This window comes from Megascapheus bottae, chromosome 2 (assembly GCF_031878675.1).
Source record: "Megascapheus bottae isolate mThoBot1 chromosome 2, mThoBot2.hap1, whole genome shotgun sequence".
Classification (NCBI taxonomy): Eukaryota; Metazoa; Chordata; class Mammalia; order Rodentia; family Geomyidae; genus Megascapheus; species Megascapheus bottae.
In genome coordinates, this window is record NC_143510.1 from 85,713,474 (window position 1) to 85,733,660 (window position 20,187).

At 43.4% G+C, this 20,187-nt stretch overlaps 1 protein-coding gene across 2 annotated transcripts; it reads left to right on the plus strand.

Annotated features, from left to right (window-relative positions):
• Window positions 1-3,100: 3,100 nt before the first annotated feature.
• On the plus strand, window positions 3,101-20,069 carry Tmem263 (transmembrane protein 263). Of its 2 annotated transcripts, none has more exons than XM_090328570.1 (3): window positions 3,101-3,303; window positions 12,741-12,810; window positions 17,019-20,068. In XM_090328570.1, the coding sequence occupies exons 2-3, from the start codon at window positions 12,747-12,749 to the stop codon at window positions 17,303-17,305; spliced, it is 351 nt and encodes a 116-aa protein (XP_090184696.1). In that variant the 5' UTR covers window positions 3,101-3,303; window positions 12,741-12,746; the 3' UTR covers window positions 17,306-20,068. The 2 variants fall into 2 exon arrangements, with proteins under 2 accessions (XP_090184696.1, XP_090184697.1); XM_090328571.1 differs by lacking the exon at window positions 3,101-3,303 and adding an exon at window positions 3,903-4,148 and having other exon boundaries at window positions 17,019-20,069.
• The last annotated feature ends 118 nt before the right edge of the window (window positions 20,070-20,187 follow it).

Genomic DNA, 20,187 nt, shown 5'->3' on the forward strand with positions numbered 1-20,187 from the left:
TATGGGGGGCTGGGAGTTTGGCCTACTGGTAGAGTGCTTGCCTAGCATGCACAAAGACCTGGGTTCGATTCCTTGATTCCACATACATAGAAAAAGCCATAAGTGGTGCTGTGGCTCAAGTGGTAGTGCTCTAGCCTTGAAAAAGCCAAAGGATAGTGCTCAGGCCCTGAGTTCAAGTCCTAGGACTGGGTAAAAAAAATCATATTGGGGGGTTGAACCCAGGGTCTTGTGCTTACTAGGAAGGTACAGTCTATCTAGTTAGCCACTCTGATGCCCTTTTTTGTGGTAATTTTGACAAAGGGTCTTGATTTATGCCCAGGTTTGCCTAGATTGCAGTCTTCCACTCGTGCTTACTTATGGTGCTGGGATGACAGTCATATGCTCCTATGCCCAGTCATCGGTTGAGATAGTCTCACAAACTTTTGCCTGGCCTGGCCTTGAACAGCAATAACCCAATCTCTATCACCCAAATGGCTAGGGTTAGGCTACCAGAGGCTACCAGATATGTTCAGTGTTATATTTTATCTTTTTTGTGCTGGTCCTGGAACTTGAACTAGGGGCCTGAGTGTTGGCCCTGAGATTTTTTTGTTCAGTGCTAGCACTCTGCCACTCAAGTGGAGTCACATCTCCATTTTTGGCTTTTTGGGATGGTTAAGTGGAGATAAGAGTCTCACTGGCCTCAGCTGACTTCAAACTATGAACCTAAGATCTCAGCCTCCTAAGTAACTAGAGTTACGCGTGTGAGTCACAGGCGCCTGGTGTGTTAGGTGTTTTGATGGAAGGCTAAGAAAAGTAGAACTTTCAGATACTTTCAGGAAGCAGGAGAAATTCTATGGTTGGTTATTTTGATCAATCCTACTTGGAAAGGACAGAATGAGCAAAGCTGTAGCCAGTGAAGAAGTAACTATTTGGTGTTTTCATTTTGTATATTCCATTTGGTGACTTGGACAACTCTCAAAATTTTGTCAGTGTTTATACATGATGGGAATATAGTCTTATTTTTGCTCTGAACATCATGATTGTGAATTGCTGATGTTCAACAAAACACCAAGTCTAGCTCTGCTACATAAGCTGCTGGCAACACCAAGACCTCTAAGAATTCTGGCTCATTGACAAAAATCCGGGGATAGTTTTATTTCTCTCAGAATATAGTGGGTTTTAGAGTTAGACTAAATCACAACCTAAGCTTCAACAAATGAACAGGGGCTAAATGACCCAATTCCTCTGTGCCTCAATTTTCTTGTATGAAGATAGGACATATTTGCCTCACTGTTGAAGGAAATGAGATGACACAGGCTAACAGCTTCTGTTAAATAAACGATAGCTATTATTATTATTATTACTATTAATCATAGGAAAAAACAAGAAGAATATTGAGGTAAAGAAAGGAAAATCAAGGAATTCTGCAGGTAACTGTCAAGAGAGCATACAATCGAGGACAGAAATGCATTGTTACTTACACTGGATGTAAATAAGCTGTTTTCTAGCTAATCTTAAAATGCTGAGAGCTGGGCATGGAGGCACTTTATTCCCAGTACTTGGTGGAGACAGGTGCAATTGAGTCCAAGGTCATGTGAAGCTACATACTATTCTCAAAAATCTATACGAAAACAAGTCAAGATAATGTTTTATACCACCAGTCACTAGTGCTTGACTTGGAATTTTTTTTTTTTTTTGCCAGTCCTGGGCTTGAACTCAGGGCCTGAGCACTGTCTTTGGGTTTTCTCAAGGCTAGAACACTACCATTTGAGCCACAGCACCACTTCTGGCTTTTTTCTATGTATGTGGTACCGAGGAATTGAACTCTGGTCTTCATGCATGCTAGGCAAGCACTCTACCAGTAGGTCAAAAGCCCGGCTACTCGGAAAAGATATTTTTAATAAGGATTTTTTTTTGCTTCGTGCATATGTTTTGATATTTTGTTGCTACTTGTGTATTGACTTACTGGTTAGGCTGTGAAAAGGAGAATCCCACATCTGTGTCAGATTCCATAGTTGATATAAAGCCATTCGCACCCACCATTGGTGAAACTAAACAAAAAGCAGGGTGGATTTAGCCTCATCTTCATTTTACAGATGTAGAAAATGATCAGAGTAAAATGACTAGCACTTCACTGGGCAAGCAGACGTTGGGCAATTTATCTTCCTTGGGCCGCGGTCATGGAAGCACTAGGTTAACACTCCTGGAATCTCGGGTCGGGGCTGCACTGGACAAGTCGCGTCCACGGACAACCCGTCTTCCCGCTGCCCCGCGAGGGCAGCCCGGATGGGAAGACCCGGAGGTTCCAGATAGGGAAGGGGCGCAAAAAAAAAAACAAAAAAAAATCACCCCTTCCTTCTGCACGAATTTCAAGTGCACAAGACAAACCAGGCTCACGCCTGTAATCCTAGCTCCTCAGGAGGCTGAGATCTGAGGATCGGGGTTCGAAATCAGCCGGGACAGGCAAGTCCAGGAGACTCTCATCTCCAATGAACCTGCAACAAGCTGGAAGGGAAGCTGGGGCTCAACTGGTCGAGGGCCGGCCTTAGAAAAAGCTCAGGAGCTCCAGCTCCTGAACCGGCACCAAACAACGCCTCCAAATAAGCGAGATGTCCCCTCACCCCATCACCTGGTCCCCGGGGCGGCGCGGGGAGCCCCGACGTGCGCGCTGCAGGCAGGCCCGGCTCGCCACTCCCCTGAGGGATGCAGCTACTTGGAGAGGCAGGCAGCGCTTCCCGGGGTGAAGACCGAGCCAGGAGAGACTGCAGAAGGTTCCAGATTCCGAAGACCGTTACTCGACGGCGGAACCCCGTCTCAGCCCCTCACCCCCCCCCAAAAAAAAACAACAACTCTGAAGGAGTCGCAGCGCGAGACCCGGGGCCTTGAGGGGCGCCGCCCGCGCGTCTCCCCGACTCGGCTCTGATTGGACGGTGGGTGGGAAGGGGGCGGGGACATCCCCGGAGAGAGGCGCGCGCAGGCGGGCTGGGGGCTGCTGGGAGAGGCTGGGCCTCTGGAGAAACGGGTGGGCGCGCGACGGAGGGGGGTGGGCGCGGGTGCGCGTGCGCGTGCGCGCGAACGCGTTGGCGCCCGAGCCGCGGGAGGAGGCGGGGGCTGAGGAGGCTGCGGAGGGGGCGGGTCTCGCCGGGCGCCACGTCCGCAGCCCGAGGCCGCCTTCGCCGCCGCCGCCACCACCGCTGTCGCCGTCGCCCGAGTCTTCTGGCCCCGCGATTCGAGAAGAGCCCCGGGGCTGTGCCACCGCCGCTGCCTCCCTTCCAGGCCGCCTCAGCCCGGCCCCGGTTCTCCGGCGCCGGCCCCGACCCCGCGGTGAGTGGGGGGAACTGGGGGCGAGGGCGCCGGCCTGGCTTCCTGCCCTTGTCGCCCTCGTGTCCTTCCGTCAGCGCCCCTACCCCTCACCTCGCTCCCTCCGCGGCCCCGGCCCGGCCTTCTCTGCGGGTGCGTGGGGTGAGGGGACGAAGTAGGGGGCGGATGGGCGCTCGGCGGCGGGCCGACCCCTCCTCCCTGGCTGGCTGGGTCGGGGAGCCTCGGGTGTCAGGCTGAGGCCGGGAGGGGGTTCCAGGTGCGAGCGGGGTGCGGGGGGCGTCGGTGGGGATGCCCGGCGGGGCTTGGCCCCACTCCCGATCCGGAGGTGGACGGCTCCTCCAGGTTCCAGGGCACCGGGCTCGGCGCCACCCCCGCCCCCGTGGCGGTTCCCGGCGTCCTTCCCACGGTGGGGGGGCGGGGGAGAGCCTTGCGTGAGCGGGGACCGGGGCGCTCGCCCCTCCACGGGGAGCCGGGCGCAGAGGCCGCCGCGCGCACACGGGCCCCTCCGAGGCCCCCGCCCCCCCCCCACCGCCCTCCACTCGCCACCGGCGCTGCTCGCCCAGTCCGAGGTGGAATTGCCCGAACCCCTCGGGAGCCGGGGGCGTGTGGGGTGCACAGCGTGAGCGCGGAGGGGAGGAGGGAGGAGCTCATCCAGGAGCCAAGGCGCCTCCGGGGTCATGTTCAGTCTCCTGCCACGTCACTCCCTCGGCTAAAGAAAAAAAAAAAAAGACTCGCAGACGCCCCGAGGGAATCAATGAAGGGAGCTGGGGCTGCCGGGAAGTTACAGACACCCGGGGGTGTTCTTGAACCTCGGTGGACGCTGTCGACTCAGAGTGAAAAGGAACGACGTACGTGCTGTGTTGTTGAAGCTTCTAGACCTCCACTGATGTGGAGGTTCTCAGGGACTTCCCCAGAAGTAGTCATAACCACACCTGGGCGTGTGTGTGTGTGTGTGTGTGTGTGTGTGTGTGTGTGTCTTTGTCACAAATACACACAAGCATCCTCTTTCGCTTTCATGTCTAGTTCGATATTTTTTGGAAAAAAAAAAACTGTATGCCGAAAGCTTTGTTTGAAAAGTTTGGATGGTTTCTGTGTTAAGGTATATGTACTGGTTCTTGTTTTGGGTTTTTTTTTTTTTTTTAATAGTTTAAATTCCAGGAACATCTTGGCCTTTCTTTGTTTCTGTAATTAGACATTTGCTCCTTCCCTACTTCCTGATGGGATCTTAACCCAGCAATGCATAAACATCTGTAGAGGAGGGTCTTTGGGTGGAGCATGGGGTTCAGTCTGTGTTCTCAGCTACTTGAGAGGATTACAGTTCAAGGCCAGCTCTGGTAAAAAGTTAGAGACCTCCCCCCCTCGCCCCCCTCTATCTTAACAAATAAGCTGGCTGTGGCAAGTTCCTGCTTTACAATCTCAATTAAGCAGGGGCTATAATATAGGTAGGATTGGGGTCCCAGATAAAACTGAATCAAAAAGGGCTGGGGGAGCGGGAGAGTCTTCAAGTGATATAGCTCTTTCTTGGTTGCAAGCAAAAAGTCCTGAGTTTAAAACATTACCACAGAAAGTGGGTCTGTATGCGTTCTGAACCCAGCAGTGTAAGAGGAATGTAGCTTCACTGATATTTTAATTCTATTTGTTTTCTTTGATACTGCCATTTGTCATGGTGTGCCCTTACAAGTTTTACGGATAGATTACTTTTTCTCCCTTGCCAGCCTCATGCTTTTTTGCAGTTTGTTGTTGATTTAATGGGAGGGCCAGCTTTACAAGCAGCATATTCAGTACATTTGGTCATCTAGAAGATTCTAAAATCAGTAAGGTAGTGTCTTAGTATACACTGCTTCTGAAACTCCTTGCAGTTACTTTGGCAAGGAAACAAACAGGCATTGGTCCTCGATACTCAGGAGGCTGAGATATGAGGATCGCAATTCAAAGCCAGTTTGGGCAGGAAAGTCCCTGACACTCTGCTTTCCAATAAACTAGTGGGAAGTGGGGCTGTGGCTCAACTGGTAGAGTGCTAGTCTTGAGCACAAAAAAGCTCAGGGACAGCATCCAGGCCCTGAGTTCAAGCCCCCAGGTTAGCAAAAAGAAAAAGCAGAGAAAGCGTGAGGACGTGGCAAGTTCCCGTATATAGCACAAATAGAAGGGTTGAGCTTCATTCAGTCTTTTTTGTAAATAGGAAATTGTTGACTATTAATATTTTGAAGCATCTTTCAAGAAAAACTCGTATGTACTGTGTTTTGTGCTGGAGTTTATACCAAGTGTGATTGAACTTCCCTGGTAGTTTAGAGGGGAGGTAACCATGGACAGATTTATATGCTGTTTCAGACTGTTTTCATCACACACAAAAAGCTTAAATTTATATATTAGATGTTATTGAAAGCCGCAAACAACTTTGATTCATCAGTAATTTTAGGTTTCTGATGAAAAAACAGAGGTTTCCAAGAAGCATTTGTTTACTTATTTCTATTATTGGAATAAATCACCCTCTAGGGAATAGTGTTGTTATTAATATTCACTCAATATATCTGCCAGCTGTTATCTTTGATGCTATTGTACTGGATAAGTTATTCTCCACCCCTCCCCCCTTAAAGTAACTGCTGATGAATTTGCTGTCCTGCTATACAGTTACAGTAAACAAGTCTTTCACATTACAGAGAGGGTGTGTGTGTGTGTGTGTGTGTGTGTGTGTGTGTGTGTGTGTGTGTGTGTGACAGTATCAGTCAGTCGTGGGGCTTGAACTCTGGCCTGGGCACTGTCCCTTGAGCTCTTCAGGTTCAATGCTACACTCGACCACGGTGAGCCACAGTGCCACTTCAGGTTTTCTGGTGGTTATTTGGAGATAACAGTCTTGCAGACTTCATTCCTGGGTTGGCTTTGAACTGTGATCCTCAGATCTCAGCTTCTTGAGTAGCTAGGATTACAGGTGCCTGGCACCCCACTTGCTTATAAATACACATACAAGCTGTTTTAGTTTGATTGTGAAGGACCTAAAGACGAAACAAAATACTTATTTCAACTTGGTCTAAAGGCTATTTGTGACCTATCATTTCTAGTGCCTTAAGAGTTCCAAGAACAGTGCCTGTATTTTCTTTTTCTTTCTTTTTTTTTTTTTTTGTAGGTCATGGGGCTTGACCTTGGCCTGGGTGTTGTCCCTGAGCTCTTCTGCTCAAGGCTATAGCCCTACCCTTGAGCCTAGTCAAGCCTCATTTTTCCATTTTCTAGAGATTAATTGTAGATAAGAGTCTCAGGTTCTGCTTGGGCTGGCTTTGAACCTTGATCCTCAGATCTCAGCCTCCAGAGTAGTTAGGATTACAGGCATGAGCCACCACCCATCTTAGTTCCTGTATTTTTCTTTTTTGCCAGTCCTGGGTATTGAACTCAGGGCCTAGGTTCATTGTCCTTGAGCTTTCTCAAGTCTAGCACTCTACCACCTGAGCCATAGCACCACTTGCAGCTTTTTCTATGTACGCGATAACAAGGAATCGAACCTAGGGCTTCGCACATGCTAGGCAAAGCACTCTACCACTAGGCCAAGCTCCCAGCCCATGTGTTTTCTTAAATGCATGGCATGGTTGACTAAAGTTGTATATATTGAGATGAGGTATTCTTGCTAATTGTGAACCTCAGCTTAGAATAGGGGCTGTGTGTGAAACCTTAAGTGCCAAACAGGATATCTATCTGACATATATGTTAACTAATGACTCCATGAGTTTGGGGCAGGATGGTTTGCTTGTACAGAATCCAGTAATCCTATTTACCATTTAAGAATAACATTTTTTTAGCCAGGTACTAGTGGCTCGTAGCTGTAATCAGGAGGTTGACCTGAAGATGGAAGTTCAAAGCCCTCCCAGGCAGCAAAGTCCATTGGGCTCTTATCTCTATAATTAATTGTGTACACACACAAAAAAGGCTGGGAGTAGAACTGTGGCTCAGGTGGTAGAGCACTAGCCTGGAGCAAAAGAAGCTCAGGGATAATGCCTAAGCTCTGAGTTCAAGCCCTGAAACTGATAATGATAATGATAATATAACAGTTTTCAAAATGTCATATTGACTATTCATCAGTACTAATTCCCATGTGTGTACTTTAAAATCTGGAAGTTACCGGGCACGGTGGCTCACGCCTGTTATCCTAGCTACTCAGGAGGTTGAGATCTGAGGATCAAGGTTCAAAGCCAGGCACAAAAGGACCTGAGACTCTTGCCTCCACTTAACCTCTAGAAAATGGGAAGTGGGGCTTGGCTCTAGCCTTGAGCTGAAGAGCTCAGGGACAGCACTCAGGCCCAGCCAAGCCCTGACACACCAAAAAATAAAAGCTGGAAGTGGTGCTGTGACTAAAGTGGTAGAACGCTAGCCGTGAGTTCAAGCCAAAAAAACCCCCCACTATATATGTATATTTTTTTTTTCAGTAGACATTTTTTAGGTGATTAGGAGGAGTATGTTTTGAGGAATATGTTTTCACAATTCTCAGTTTAAGAGAAATAGCTCTGTTGCAGTGGTAGGGATGAATTAGAGTAAAGCACTTATTGTGTGTAGTGTGTGCTGGTCCTAGGGTTGAACTCAGGGCCTGGGTGCTATCCTTGAGCTACAGCTCCACTTTCAGCTTTCTGGTGGTTTAATTGAAAATAAGACTCTTACAGACTGTCCTGCACAGGCTGGCTTTGAACCTTGATCCTCATAGCTCCACTAGGATTATGAACCAGCAATGGCAGCATAGTAGTAATACTCTTACCAAGATTTTGCTTTCCATTGTTTAAATTATTTATGGGCAATCATGGACCAAAAACATTACAGGGTAAATTCCAGAGAGTAGCAGTTTGTAAGTTTTAAATTGTACTTAATTGTGAGTAGTGTGCATTTCCATTCCATCCCATATGGGGTCTGAGTTGCTTCTTTGTTCCATGTAGCCATGCTGCCACTTAGTGGCCCTCTGGGCTGTTGAGAATATTACAGTGCTTGTGTTCAGGCAACTCTTTTTTTTTTTTTTGTACCCTTAATGGTCTCAAATCTCCGAGTATGGATGCTGGCAATTCATATGTGAAAGAGAAGCTGCTGTGCTTCCTTTAAATGACAGTCCAGGTGGATATATAGTAAGATTTTGAGAGACTGCATTAATGTAATGTTTATTGTCATACAGTGTTCTAATAATCTATTGTTCGGTATCTTATAGTGGCTAGTATATAAATTCATTGGAGTACATATATGTGCAAGAGAAAATATAGTATGTGTAGAGATTTGGTACTGTCTAATTTCAGCATTGTAATATACCCCTACAGATGAGGGGAAACTATATAGAAATTATTTCTCCTTGGTAGTAAAGTACTATATTTATATACATTATCATGTATGTGAGTAGAGGTTAAGAATAATTTATGTATATGAAAAGTACAGTTAATACTACAGGTAAGTATTTTAGTACATAACATTAAAGGTCTATCTTACATTACAGCTCAGAATTCAGGGAGAAAAAAATCATCTAATACTTGGGGTTTTCACACGGTTTGTGCTATCTTGAGTTCTGGAGGAATAAAAATGTGACCTACTTGTAATATTGAGGCTAATGATGTGCAGTAAATCCAAACATGAAAACCAATAACCAGTATGATTTTCAAGGTCCTCTATTCTAATTCCTCTAATCTATGTAGACAAGCCTGGCCTGGCATGAGTTTCTTCATTTCAGACTCTTGTAAAGAATGCCTACAATTTGAGGACAGAGTGGCTTTCTGGAAGGAATGGGAACGTGGTTAGCAGGGGAGCCATGGGTACATCTGGAAGCATACCTTTTTGTGTCTCTCTTTAGTGGCATTGTGGTTTGAACTCCGCTTGTGCTTGCTAGTCAGGTGTTCTATCATTTGAGCCGTTCCTCCAGTCCTTGAGACTGCACCTTGAGGAGTGAAATTTCTTGAAAATTTAGTTATTTAAAAAAAAAAAGGGGGGACTGGCCTTTTGGCTTAGTGGTAGGGTGCTTGCCTAGTATGCACAAAGACCCGGGTTCAATTCCTCGGTACCACATACAGAGAAAAAAGCCAGAAGTTGTGCTGAGGCTCAAGTGGTAGAGCTCTGGCCTTGAGAAAGTCCAAGGACAGTGCTCAGGCCCTGAGCTCAAGCCCAGGACTGGCAAAAAAAAAAAAAAAAAAGAGGACAGGCAAGGTGGCTCACACCTGTAATCCTAGCTACTTAAGTGGCTGAGATCTGAGGATTGGGGTTCAAAGCCAGCCTTGGCATTAGAGACTGCGAGACTCTTATCTCCAATTAATCACTAGAAAATGGGGTGTAGGGCTGTGGCTCGGGGGTAGAGTGGTAGCCTTGAGCTGAAGAGCTCAGGGACAGCGCCAGGCCCAGAGTTCAAGCCCCATGACCCTCCCCCCAACCCACCCCCCTAAGAAAAAAATCACAGGCTGGGAGTTTGGCCAAGTGGTAGAGTGCTTACCTAGCATGCATGAAGACCCAAGTTTCATTTCTCAGTACCACATATATAGAAAAAGCCAGAAGTGGTGCTATGACTCAAGTAAAAGAGCGCTAGCCTTGAAAAAGCCCAAGGTTAGGGCTCAGGCTCTGAGTTCAAGCTCTAGAAATAACAAGAACAAAAAAAACGCATGCGTTTTTCATTTTGCTTTTTTTTCCATTTTGCTTTTTACTATGGATTTAAAAATAAAAATATTTTAGGATAGGGCGGTAACCTTGAACTGAAGAGCTCTAGGACAACACCCAGGCCCAGAATTCAAGTCTATAACAGACAAAAAAAATAATAAAGTGTTTTAAATAACTATGGATTAAAATACATACATCATGTCTGTATTGTGGCTTCTTGAAGCCACTAGATACCGTTACCTACTCATCAAGCGCAAACCTAGTTTAGAATTTGTTTTCTTCTCTATGCTTTTTATGCTTTCCTCCCTTTCTAACTAAATCCTCTAGCCAAATGTTGATTTATGGTTCTTCCCCCCCCCCCTCCTGGTCCTGGGCACTGTCCCTGAGCCTCTTTGTGTTCAAGCTTAGTACTCTGCCACTTGAGCCACAATGCTGCCTCTGCCTTTTCTGAGTAGTTTATTGGAGATGAGTCTTGAGGAACTGGGCAGTGCCTCACACCTGTAATCCTAACTACTCTGGAGGCTGAGATCTGAGGATCAAGGTTCAAAGCCAGCCCAGGCACAAAAGGACCTAAGACTCCTATCTTCAATTAACCTCTAGAAAATGGGGAGTAGTGGGGCTTGGCTCAAGGGTAGGGCGGTAGCCTTGAGCTGAAGAGCTCAGGGACAGCACCCAGGCCCATGGGTAGGGCTGTACTCTTGAACTGAAGAGCTCAGGGACAGCGCCAAGGCCTAGTTCAAGCCCCATGGACCACCAAAAAAAAAAAAAAAAAAGTCTTATGGACTTTTCTGCCTTGGCTGGCTTTAAACAATGATCCTCATATCTCAGCCTCCTGAGTAGCTAGGATTATAGGTATGAGCCACTAGTGCCAGGCTTGACATACATGTTTTCTAGTGGTGCTTAGTGTAGATACAAATGTTTTTGTCCTATATGTTTTCAAAAAAATACTTAAAGTGTAAATAAAATTACAGACTAGGGAAGATAGAAATCAGAGGAGACATCTGAAGGAAATATGGAAGGGTATAGAATGGAGAATAGACACTATGCAGCCACAGGAATGCTACCCAGTTAAGCTGGCATTTTAAATACACTCCTGGTAGCCAAAAGAGAAGTGAGACACCGTAACCTTCTCTCTTTTAAGTTGAAAAGACTAGAATCCCAAAGAAAACTTGCTATATTTTGGAGAAAATGGCATTTTCTGAATAATTCCTTCTAAAGAAATCACCTAGATATATAGTTAGTATTCCACATTATGCAGGAATATGGTGGGTAGCATCCTTTAACAATATTGTACAGCTAATGTAGTAATCGCCCACATAAAGCTGTTTGTCCGTGTTTCTTTCCACGGTTAATAGCCCTTGTCATAACTGGGACCAGATCGATTTTTAGAGATATAATGGATGGTGCCTCACGAGTGTAATTCCACCACTTGGGTGGTAAAGATCAGGTGGATTGTGATTTCAGGCCAGTGTAGGCCATTAGCAAGACCTCATCTCAACAAATAAGCATGCCTGCAATCCCAGCTCTGGAGGAGGCACAGGTGGGAGGGTTACTGTCCAAAGCCAGCTATGGATAAAGAACTCGAGGGTCCTATCTGAAATTAAAAGGGTTAGTGTGAGTTCAGACTCCCAGTATCACCAAAAAGAAAATAATTTTGAAATCATTAGTTTCTAAGTCCTAAAAGTAGTTTTGTTTATAAAAGTAGTATATGTTTATGGTAGAAAGTTATATAGATTATTCCATATACATTTGTGTCTGTATGTATATGGGTGGGTAGGTGGGCAGGGATTTTCTACCTTCTATACCTAAAATATTGATTAGCCTAGTTACTATGTATTAATTAATGCTACATTGCAAGTACAATATCCTTTTTCCATATCTTATTTTCATATGGTTTATAGAAACTTAGGCTTTAAGAATGTATTACCAAGACATATTGCCAGTGCTGGTGGCACATGCTACTCAGGAGGCTGAGATCTAAGGATCGAGGTTCAAAGCCAGCCTGGGCACTGAAATCCATGAGACTATCTGGAACTAACTAACCGCAGAACACAAGACAGGCCCAGAATTCCATGACTGACCAAAAAGAAAAAAACAATAAAAAAAGTTTAGTACACTGCTAGAATCCTAGTACTACTTTTCTGATCAAGACAATATATCATTAAAACCACTTTGGAGCTGGGTGCTGGAGGCTCATGCCTGTAATAGTAGCTGAGATCTGAGTATATTGGTTCAAAGCCAGCCCAGGCAGGAAAGTCCATGAGACTCTTATTTCTAGTTAACTACCAAAAAATCAGAAGTAGAACTGTGGCTCAAATGATAGAATGCCAGCCTTTACTGAAAAAGCCTAGGGGATAGCACTGAGACCCTAAATTTAAGCACTAGTACCAGCACAGAAAAAAAAACAAAAACAAAAAACTAACCCAGGACTTTTACATCCCCAGCTCAGAAATGTAAAGTTACTTTTTTTTTTTTTTAATGCCGGTCCTGGGGCTTGAACTCAGGGCCTGAGCACTGTCCTTGGGCTTTCTCTAGGCTAGAGCTCTGCCACTTGAGCCACAGCACCACTCCCAGCTATTTCTATGTACATGGTTCCGAGGAATGGAACTCAGGTCTTTGTTCATGCCAGACTCTTAGCCCATAAAGTGACTTTTTTGTGTGTGGTCCCTGGAGGGGGGGGGGGGAACTTAGGGCTATCCCCAGCCACTTAAGATAAAATAGTTCTGTGGTAGATGTTTTAAAATGTTATTTAACTGAGTAAAGTTAAATTAAGGCTTAATCTAGTGTGTGCAATGTAGTAGTCTCACCTTAACATGAAATGTTTGTATGGATTTTTTTTTTTTTTTTAGGAAATCATGAATCAGGCAGATAAAAATCAACAGGAAATCCCATCCTACCTTAGTGATGAACCACCAGAAGGTAAGTGTATATAACACTAAGAAGGAAAATACATTGTAGTGATTTAAAGCCCTGATTCTTTTTTTTTTTTTTTTTTTTTTTTTTTTGCCAGTCCTGGGCTTGAGCTCAGGGCCTGAGCACTGTCCTTGGACTTTCTCAAGGCTAGAGCTCTACCACTTGAGCCTCAGCACCACTTCCGGCTTTTTTGTATGTATGTGGTACCAAGGAATCGAACCCGGGTCTTTGTGCATGCTAGGCAAGCACTTTAACCACTAGGCCAAGTTCCTGGCCCCTCTTTTCTTTTCTTTTTTTTTTTGGCCAGTTCTGGGCTTGAGCTCAGGGCCTGAGCACTGTCCTTGGACTTTCTCAAGGCTAGAGCTCTACCACTTGAGCCTCAGCACCACATCCGGCTTTTTTCTATATGTGGTACTGAGGAATCGAACCCAGGTCTCCATGCATGCTAGGTAAGCACTTTAACCACTAGGTCAAACTCCTGGCCCAAGCCCTGATTCTTTTCAAATTAAACTTACAGAATTCTAGTCTATTTACTTGGTCAGCAAACATGTTACAAAAATAATTGAAGAGCTGGGCACAGGGTGGGGGGGTTGGGGGGGTCACGCCTGTAAGCCTAGCTACTCAGAAAGTTGAGATCTGAGGATCAGAGTTCAAAGCCAGCTCGGCACAAAAGGACATGAGACTCTTTATTATCTCCAATTAACCTCTAGAAATTGGGAAGTGGCTTGGCTCCAGGATAGGTCAGCAGCTTTGTGCTGAAGAGCTCAGGGATAACACCCAGGCCCAGAGTTTAAGCCCCATGCCCACAAAAATAGTAATAATGAATAGCTGGGCACTGGTGACTTAGGCCTGTAATCCTAGCTACTAAGAGGTCTGAGATCTGAGGATTTCGGTTTGAAGTGAACCTAGAAAGGAAAGTCCAAGATTCTTAACTCCAGTTATCTACTTGAAAACTGGAAGTGGAGCTGTGGGTCAAAGTGGTAGAGTACACAAAAGTTCAGAGATAGTGCTCAGGCCCTAAGTTCCAGCCTTACAACACAACTGACAGGAAGGAAGGAAGGAAGGAAGGAAGGAAGGAAGGAAGGAAGGAAGGAAGGAAGGAAGGAAGGAAGGAAGGAAGGAAGGAGAGAGAAAAGAAAAATTGAAGATAAATATTTTAAGCTTCTAATAAGGAACTATGGAACTTGGAACTGTAAGAACAGTTTAATTTTATTATATAAGGTATATTTCCTGTTATATTTTAAGACAATTTATTTCACAAGTAAGAATGTGATTTCATTTGTAAGGAGTGAAAGACAGAAAGGATGAGTTATGTTTAATTTTGATAACCTACATAAAATAAATCAACATGGCCTGGAGCATGGCCTAGTGGTAGTGCTCACCTAGCATGCATAAAACCAGAAGTGGTGCTGTGGCTCAAGTGGCAGAGCACTAGCCTTGAGCAAAAGATGTCCAAGTACAATGCCCAGGCCCTGACTTAAACCCCGGACTGCCAAAAAAAAAAAAAAAAAAAATCAATGTAATTCAAGTAGCAGTTCTTTTTTTTGTTGTTGGTAATTTTTGTTATTGGTAATTTTTGTTGTTGTTGTTGTTGTTGATCAGTGAATACCATGGCTGCATTTCCCAGCTTTATTTTTTTTTAGAGCTAGAAAAGCTAAGTCAGTGAAAAAATTAACAAGCACTGTGTGGAAAGAAGTTAGGAAAGGGGCAAAGGCCACTGAAAAGTATGAGTGTCACGGGAGGGAACAGAACCTCAGGAATGTCTTTGTAAGCCAATACGATTAAAGTACAAAGCAGATGACTTAAATGGGGCAGAGATAAGTATATTAATATTTATCTTAAGTAAAATTGCCTCCGTTTAGTACAAGAGAACCATATCAGGCAAAGCAAGCTTATTTTACTAAGATATTATTAAGCATTTATTTATTATCCTCAGATGAGTATTTTTACCCTTTTTCTAATTTTTTTTAAGAATTTATTAATGTTGATTTTTACATCATATTTTAAATGTTTTTGACCTTGATTACAAAAGAGTTACCAATTAGGTAGTCTTTTCCATCATAATTTTTTTTTAATTTAAAAAATTATTTTTGCTAGTCCTGGGCCTAGGCACTATACTGTCTTCGGGCTTTCTCAAGGTTAGAGCTCTACCATTTGAGCCACAGCACCACTTCCGGCTTTTTCTATGTATGTGGTACCGAAGAATTGAACCTGGGTCTTCGTGCATGCTAGGCAGGCACTCTACCACCAGGCCAAACTCCTGGCTCTTCCATCATAATTTTATAATCAACTACTCATCTGCCTCGTCATTTTTTTCAGCCAGTTAAAATTTTGCATTATATACTATTAGTTTTAATAAAATAATATTGGCTTTTAAAAAATTAGCTATTGCAGATTAGCACAGTGGATCATGTCTATAATCCAAGTTACTCAGGAAGTGGATGAGGGGAAGATTGTGGTTCCAGGCCAGCTGGGACAAAAAGTTAGGGAGACTTCTGTCTCAACCAATAGCTGGATAGAGTGATGTGTACCTGCCATGTGAGTAGTTCAGGAGACATAATTAGGATCACAGTTGGTCCAGAAGCTAGGTGAGACCTATCATAAAAACAAAAACAACTTAGGGTGTGGCTCTAGTGGTAGAGCGCCTGCCTAGCAAGCATAAGGTTCAGTTTAATAACAAATAAAACAGCCACCTTTGTGCATGAGTTTTATTCATCAGTAAGCCTTTTCTACTTTTGGCAAAATGTAAAACCTCCAAAAAAAGGAAATTTGTACCTTGTTATAAAAACTCATCCCCTCTCCCCCCCAGCATTTTTAAATTTTCTTTTCTCCTTAAATCTCTTTGTATTCACCATGTCACCTTTGGTGGTAGTTAACATCCTGTTTGGGGGTCTCACTGCGAGTGTACATAGAAATTACCTGGCTTTGTATGGGATTGTAATTGTAACATTCTCAGATATTTTTCCATAAAATTTTGAAAACATCATTGTTTACATGTTGTTGCTCCCTAAATTATTAGGGAACAGAGAAAAGGCCTGTGTCTGTTCAAATCTGGTGTAATCAAGCTTTATGAACCTTCCTGCTGGTCATTTGATGAGCTTGAAGTTACATGCAGATTTGTGCTGTGTGTGTGTGTGTGTGTGTGTGTGTGTGTGTGTGTGTGTGTGTGTGTGTCTATGTGTCTATGTGTGATGGTCCTGTGGACTGAACTCAAGGCCTGGGCTCTGTCCCTGAGCTTTTCTGTTCAAGGCTAGTGCTCCAACCCTTGAGTCACAGCTCCCCTTTCAGCCTTTATGCTGGGGAAAGTTAATTGGAGACAGAAAAATCTCAAGGGCTTTTTTGCCCAGGCTGGCTTTGAACAGAGATCTTCTGATCTCAGCCTCCGCAGTAGCTAGGATCATAGGCATGAGCCACCAGTGCCTGGCATTACCATTGGTTGTGTATGTATGTGTGTGTTTATGTGTATTTTAACTCCAAGCTCAGCCCACCATATTAGACTGAGTACGGTGACACGCACTGGTTTTTGCCTATAAACTCAGCACTTTTAGAGGTGGAGACAGGAGGAATGCAGGTTTAACACTAGCCTGGGCTGGGGCCAGGAGTTTGGCCTAGTGACAGAGTGCTTGCCACATACATAGGGGGGGAAAAACTGGAATGGTGCTGTGGCTCAAATGGTAGAGCACTGGCCTTGAGAGTGCCCAAGGACAGCGCTCAGGCCATGAGTTCAAGCCCCAGGACTGGTACAAAAACCAAACAACCAAAAAAGCCGCAAAGCTAGCCTGGGCCACATACATAGTAAGACCCTGTCTCAAAGAAATAAGACTTGCACTTGGTGTCAGTGGCTCAGGCTTCTAGTCCTGGCTACTCAGAAAGTTGAGATCTGAGGATAGAAGTTCAAAGCTAGCCTGAGCAGGAAAGATAATGAGACTCTTATTACCAGAAAACAATAAGTGCTGTAGGTCAAAGTGGTAGAGCACTAGCCTTGAACAAAAAAAACTGCCAAGGACAGTATCCAGGGCCTGAGTTCAAGCATGAGGACCAACAAGGAAAAAGGTTAAGCCCTGGACAAAGATGCTATAAAAATGTACCCAACTCCACCCTTAAGGCACAAGTGACCTGTATCTGGCAGTGCAGTAGGCCTTATCACCCCCAGCATTCTGAGAACCTAAGGTCACTTGATGATCTGACCATGTCATGCTGTTTTTTCTCCTCAGGTTCAATGAAAGACCATCCACAGCAGCAGCCAGGCATGTTGTCCCGGGTGACCGGGGGTATCTTCAGTGTTACAAAGGGGGCTGTGGGTGCCACCATTGGAGGTGTGGCTTGGATTGGTGGGAAGAGTCTGGAGGTGACCAAAACAGCCGTTACAACTGTGCCTTCCATGGGAATAGGGCTGGTGAAAGGGGGCGTGTCTGCTGTGGCCGGAGGTGTGACAGCTGTTGGGTCTGCTGTTGTCAACAAAGTGCCCTTAACAGGAAAGAAGAAAGACAAATCTGACTAAAACATGGAGAGACACTTGCTCCTCATAGCACTATGATGCCAGTGGCATTGAATTGCTAAATTATAGACCTCAACCAAGTCACCTGTTTTGGATGCGTATCTTCTAAACTGCTGTGTTGAAAGTATTGATGGCTTTCATCTAAAAAGAAGAGACCAATACTAGCACAGTATATGAAGGTTTCTCGTACTAAGTTCCAGCTTTTTATCTGGTAAAATGTTACACTTATTCAGTTGTAACTGAAGATATGGTATGTTTCAATATTTACTATAAGTCTTTCAGTTTGACTAAAAATGTGAAAGTTGAATTCAGTAGATAATCTTTACAGTTCCATATGTACAATGTGCCAGGTAACTCATTCTCCCCTTACACAAGGGACCTTGAACTCCATAAACTGTACCTTTGATGTGCCTAATAGCTTCAAATGTCTTAGTTTTTTATACTATAGTTGTATAGGCCAAGAGGCATTCCTTCCTTATTTTAGCTGGCAAAAGTAGCAGGAATTCAAAACGTTTAAAAGAAAAGATAAATGATTCTATGATACTGTTAGTCATCTTTTGTTGGACATGCATTCTGTTTAGTTACTCATTGATGCCTTACAAAAGAAAACATCTTTTCTAGTACCTTAAGTATATGTAATTCTTAAGATTATCGATCAATTCTTTTAAAGGTTGTGAAGTGACTTTTTCCTGCTAAGAATCTTGGGAGTCACTGACTTAAAGGTATTTCTTGCTGTCAGCGGGTAAGATAGTGCTTGCCAACTGTTGTGTCAGTGGTTAAAATCAAATTGTACACTTCAGGTTGGGTTCATACTCCCTCATTAGTACTTCTTACAGTCCCCAAGGAACATTGCTAAGTTAGTTAGAAGCCATATTGGAAGAGTTTCATATTAAAGAACAGATATTAAATCTAAGTTCTTAGAAATTGCTCAGAATATCCAAGACAAAATGCTTTACACCAGTTACTGACTTAAATTGAACAAAATGGGCCTCATGTATTAGTTTTGAATGTAAAATATAAGAGTGCTTTCAGTAGGCTTTTAAAATATGAGAGTCCTCAAGGCTGCTGTGGACGTGGTACCATTTTCACATCAATTTCAAGCAGGGAACTAATGTTTTTCATCATGGCTGATCAGTGTGTCATGTCTTAACAACATATGTCATCACATCCTGTTCTTTCTCCAAGATGACTTAGCTAGAATTCTTTTTTTTTTGTGGTGAAAATTTAACAACTGGCAGGTATATTTGGCATTCCTTTTAACTGAGGGTTCTAATCCAAGTAAGAAAGATCTTTTTTTTTTCTGGAGATTTATCTCTACTCTGCCACTCACAAATTTTATGGAGGAAGAAAGAGGTGATTTCCTGAAAGTCAAGCGAAAATCCAATGCCCCTGTGAACCTGAACAAATCAACCTAATACCTGACCTTCAGTGTTTGTTTGTGGTCACTAAGGGTATCACTAATACATACTGCAATTTATAAGAATGTCACTTTTAAAGGCTTTCAGAAGTGCCAGCAGGGATTTGAGCAAATCTGCAAAGAGTTCTTGGACTTTTCTGCTTATATAAAACTTAAAAGAAGTCATGAAGGACTTCAGTTCACAAGGAATTGGTCATTTATTTCATAGTACTATGATTAAGACATTTGTTGGTATATTTGGTCAGATTTCAACAAAATGGGATTGTTCCTTAAATTCCAAAGTTAACAATTAGTATGTGATATAAATAATGGTATTGGAAAATTTGTTTCCTGCTATTTAGAAGGAATTACTGCTTCGGTGCTCGTTTGTATTTCTAATTTATCTTCTGTAGTGATAGGCTCTGCTGTGCTTTGTACTTGAATTTTTTCTATTTTTTCTAATTTACTATATGCTTGCATATTTATTTTCAGCTTTGCTTGTCTTTAATATTGCTTGAGGAAAATGGCTATAATTAATTTCTGCTATAGAAAAGCTACCCTGATATATTTTATCTCATCACGATTGTTTTCAATTCTAAATGACAGTTTGGATCGGAGGGACTTTTTGCAATGATAGCAGAGGACTGTCCAAATGTACAGTCAGTTAGAACTTGTTAGTGGAATGAACTTTGCCATTAATGACATGTACAGCTGCATACTCGAGTCTTTTCCAGTTTATTTACGTAGACTAGCAATTTGACCTGTTAAACAGGACTAGTTCACTTGAAGAAACTATGGTTGTTGTATACACCTGGAAGCATCTGTTATTCAGCTCGTTCTGAGTGGGTATTTGGCACAACAAAGATAAATTTGTGTCACCCACTTCACTGACTGATCTAATATCAACATTATGAATCCTGTACTTAGTGAAATGTCAGATGAAAATAATTGAATAATGTTTTTTTGTATTAAAAGGGATGGGAAAAGAACACATAAATCTGTTAATAGGGCACTATGATCTGTAAAGATGGAATGCTTCATGAAGATCTAAAGAAATAAAAGAAATTTTAAAACAGGGTAATCTTAGAACTTTGAGTTATATAGTTCAGACAGTGCCATAGCCAGTTCTTAATTTTTGTGATAATGTACAAACATGACATCCTGGATATGTATTTTGATGACAACACAACAGTAAAATACAATATATTTATATCAACTTAATAAAGATTAAAATGCAGATTTCTAGGTTTTATCTCAACTTGCTGTATCTTTGCAGGGTGGGGTCAAGACCATATATATTTCTTTTTTTATGACAGTCCCGGGACTTGATTGCTGTCCCTAAACTGCTTTTGCTCAAGGCTAGCATTCTACTACTTGAGCCACAGCACCGCTTCTGGCTTTTGGCAGTTACAGGGAGTATCATAAACTTTCCTGCCTGGGCTAGCTCTGAACTGCAACCCTTAAAAGTGTGTCAGAAGCTCATTCCCTT

Bases quoted from the DNA above. Each gene is read 5' to 3' on its own strand.
- Tmem263 (XM_090328570.1), top strand. From the start codon at position 12,747: ATGAATCAGGCAGATAAAAATCAACAGGAAATCCCATCCTACCTTAGT. The intron at 12,811-17,018 runs GTAAGTGTATAT...TTTTCTCCTCAG, and splicing joins TAGTGATGAACCACCAGAAG to GTTCAATGAAAGACCATCCA.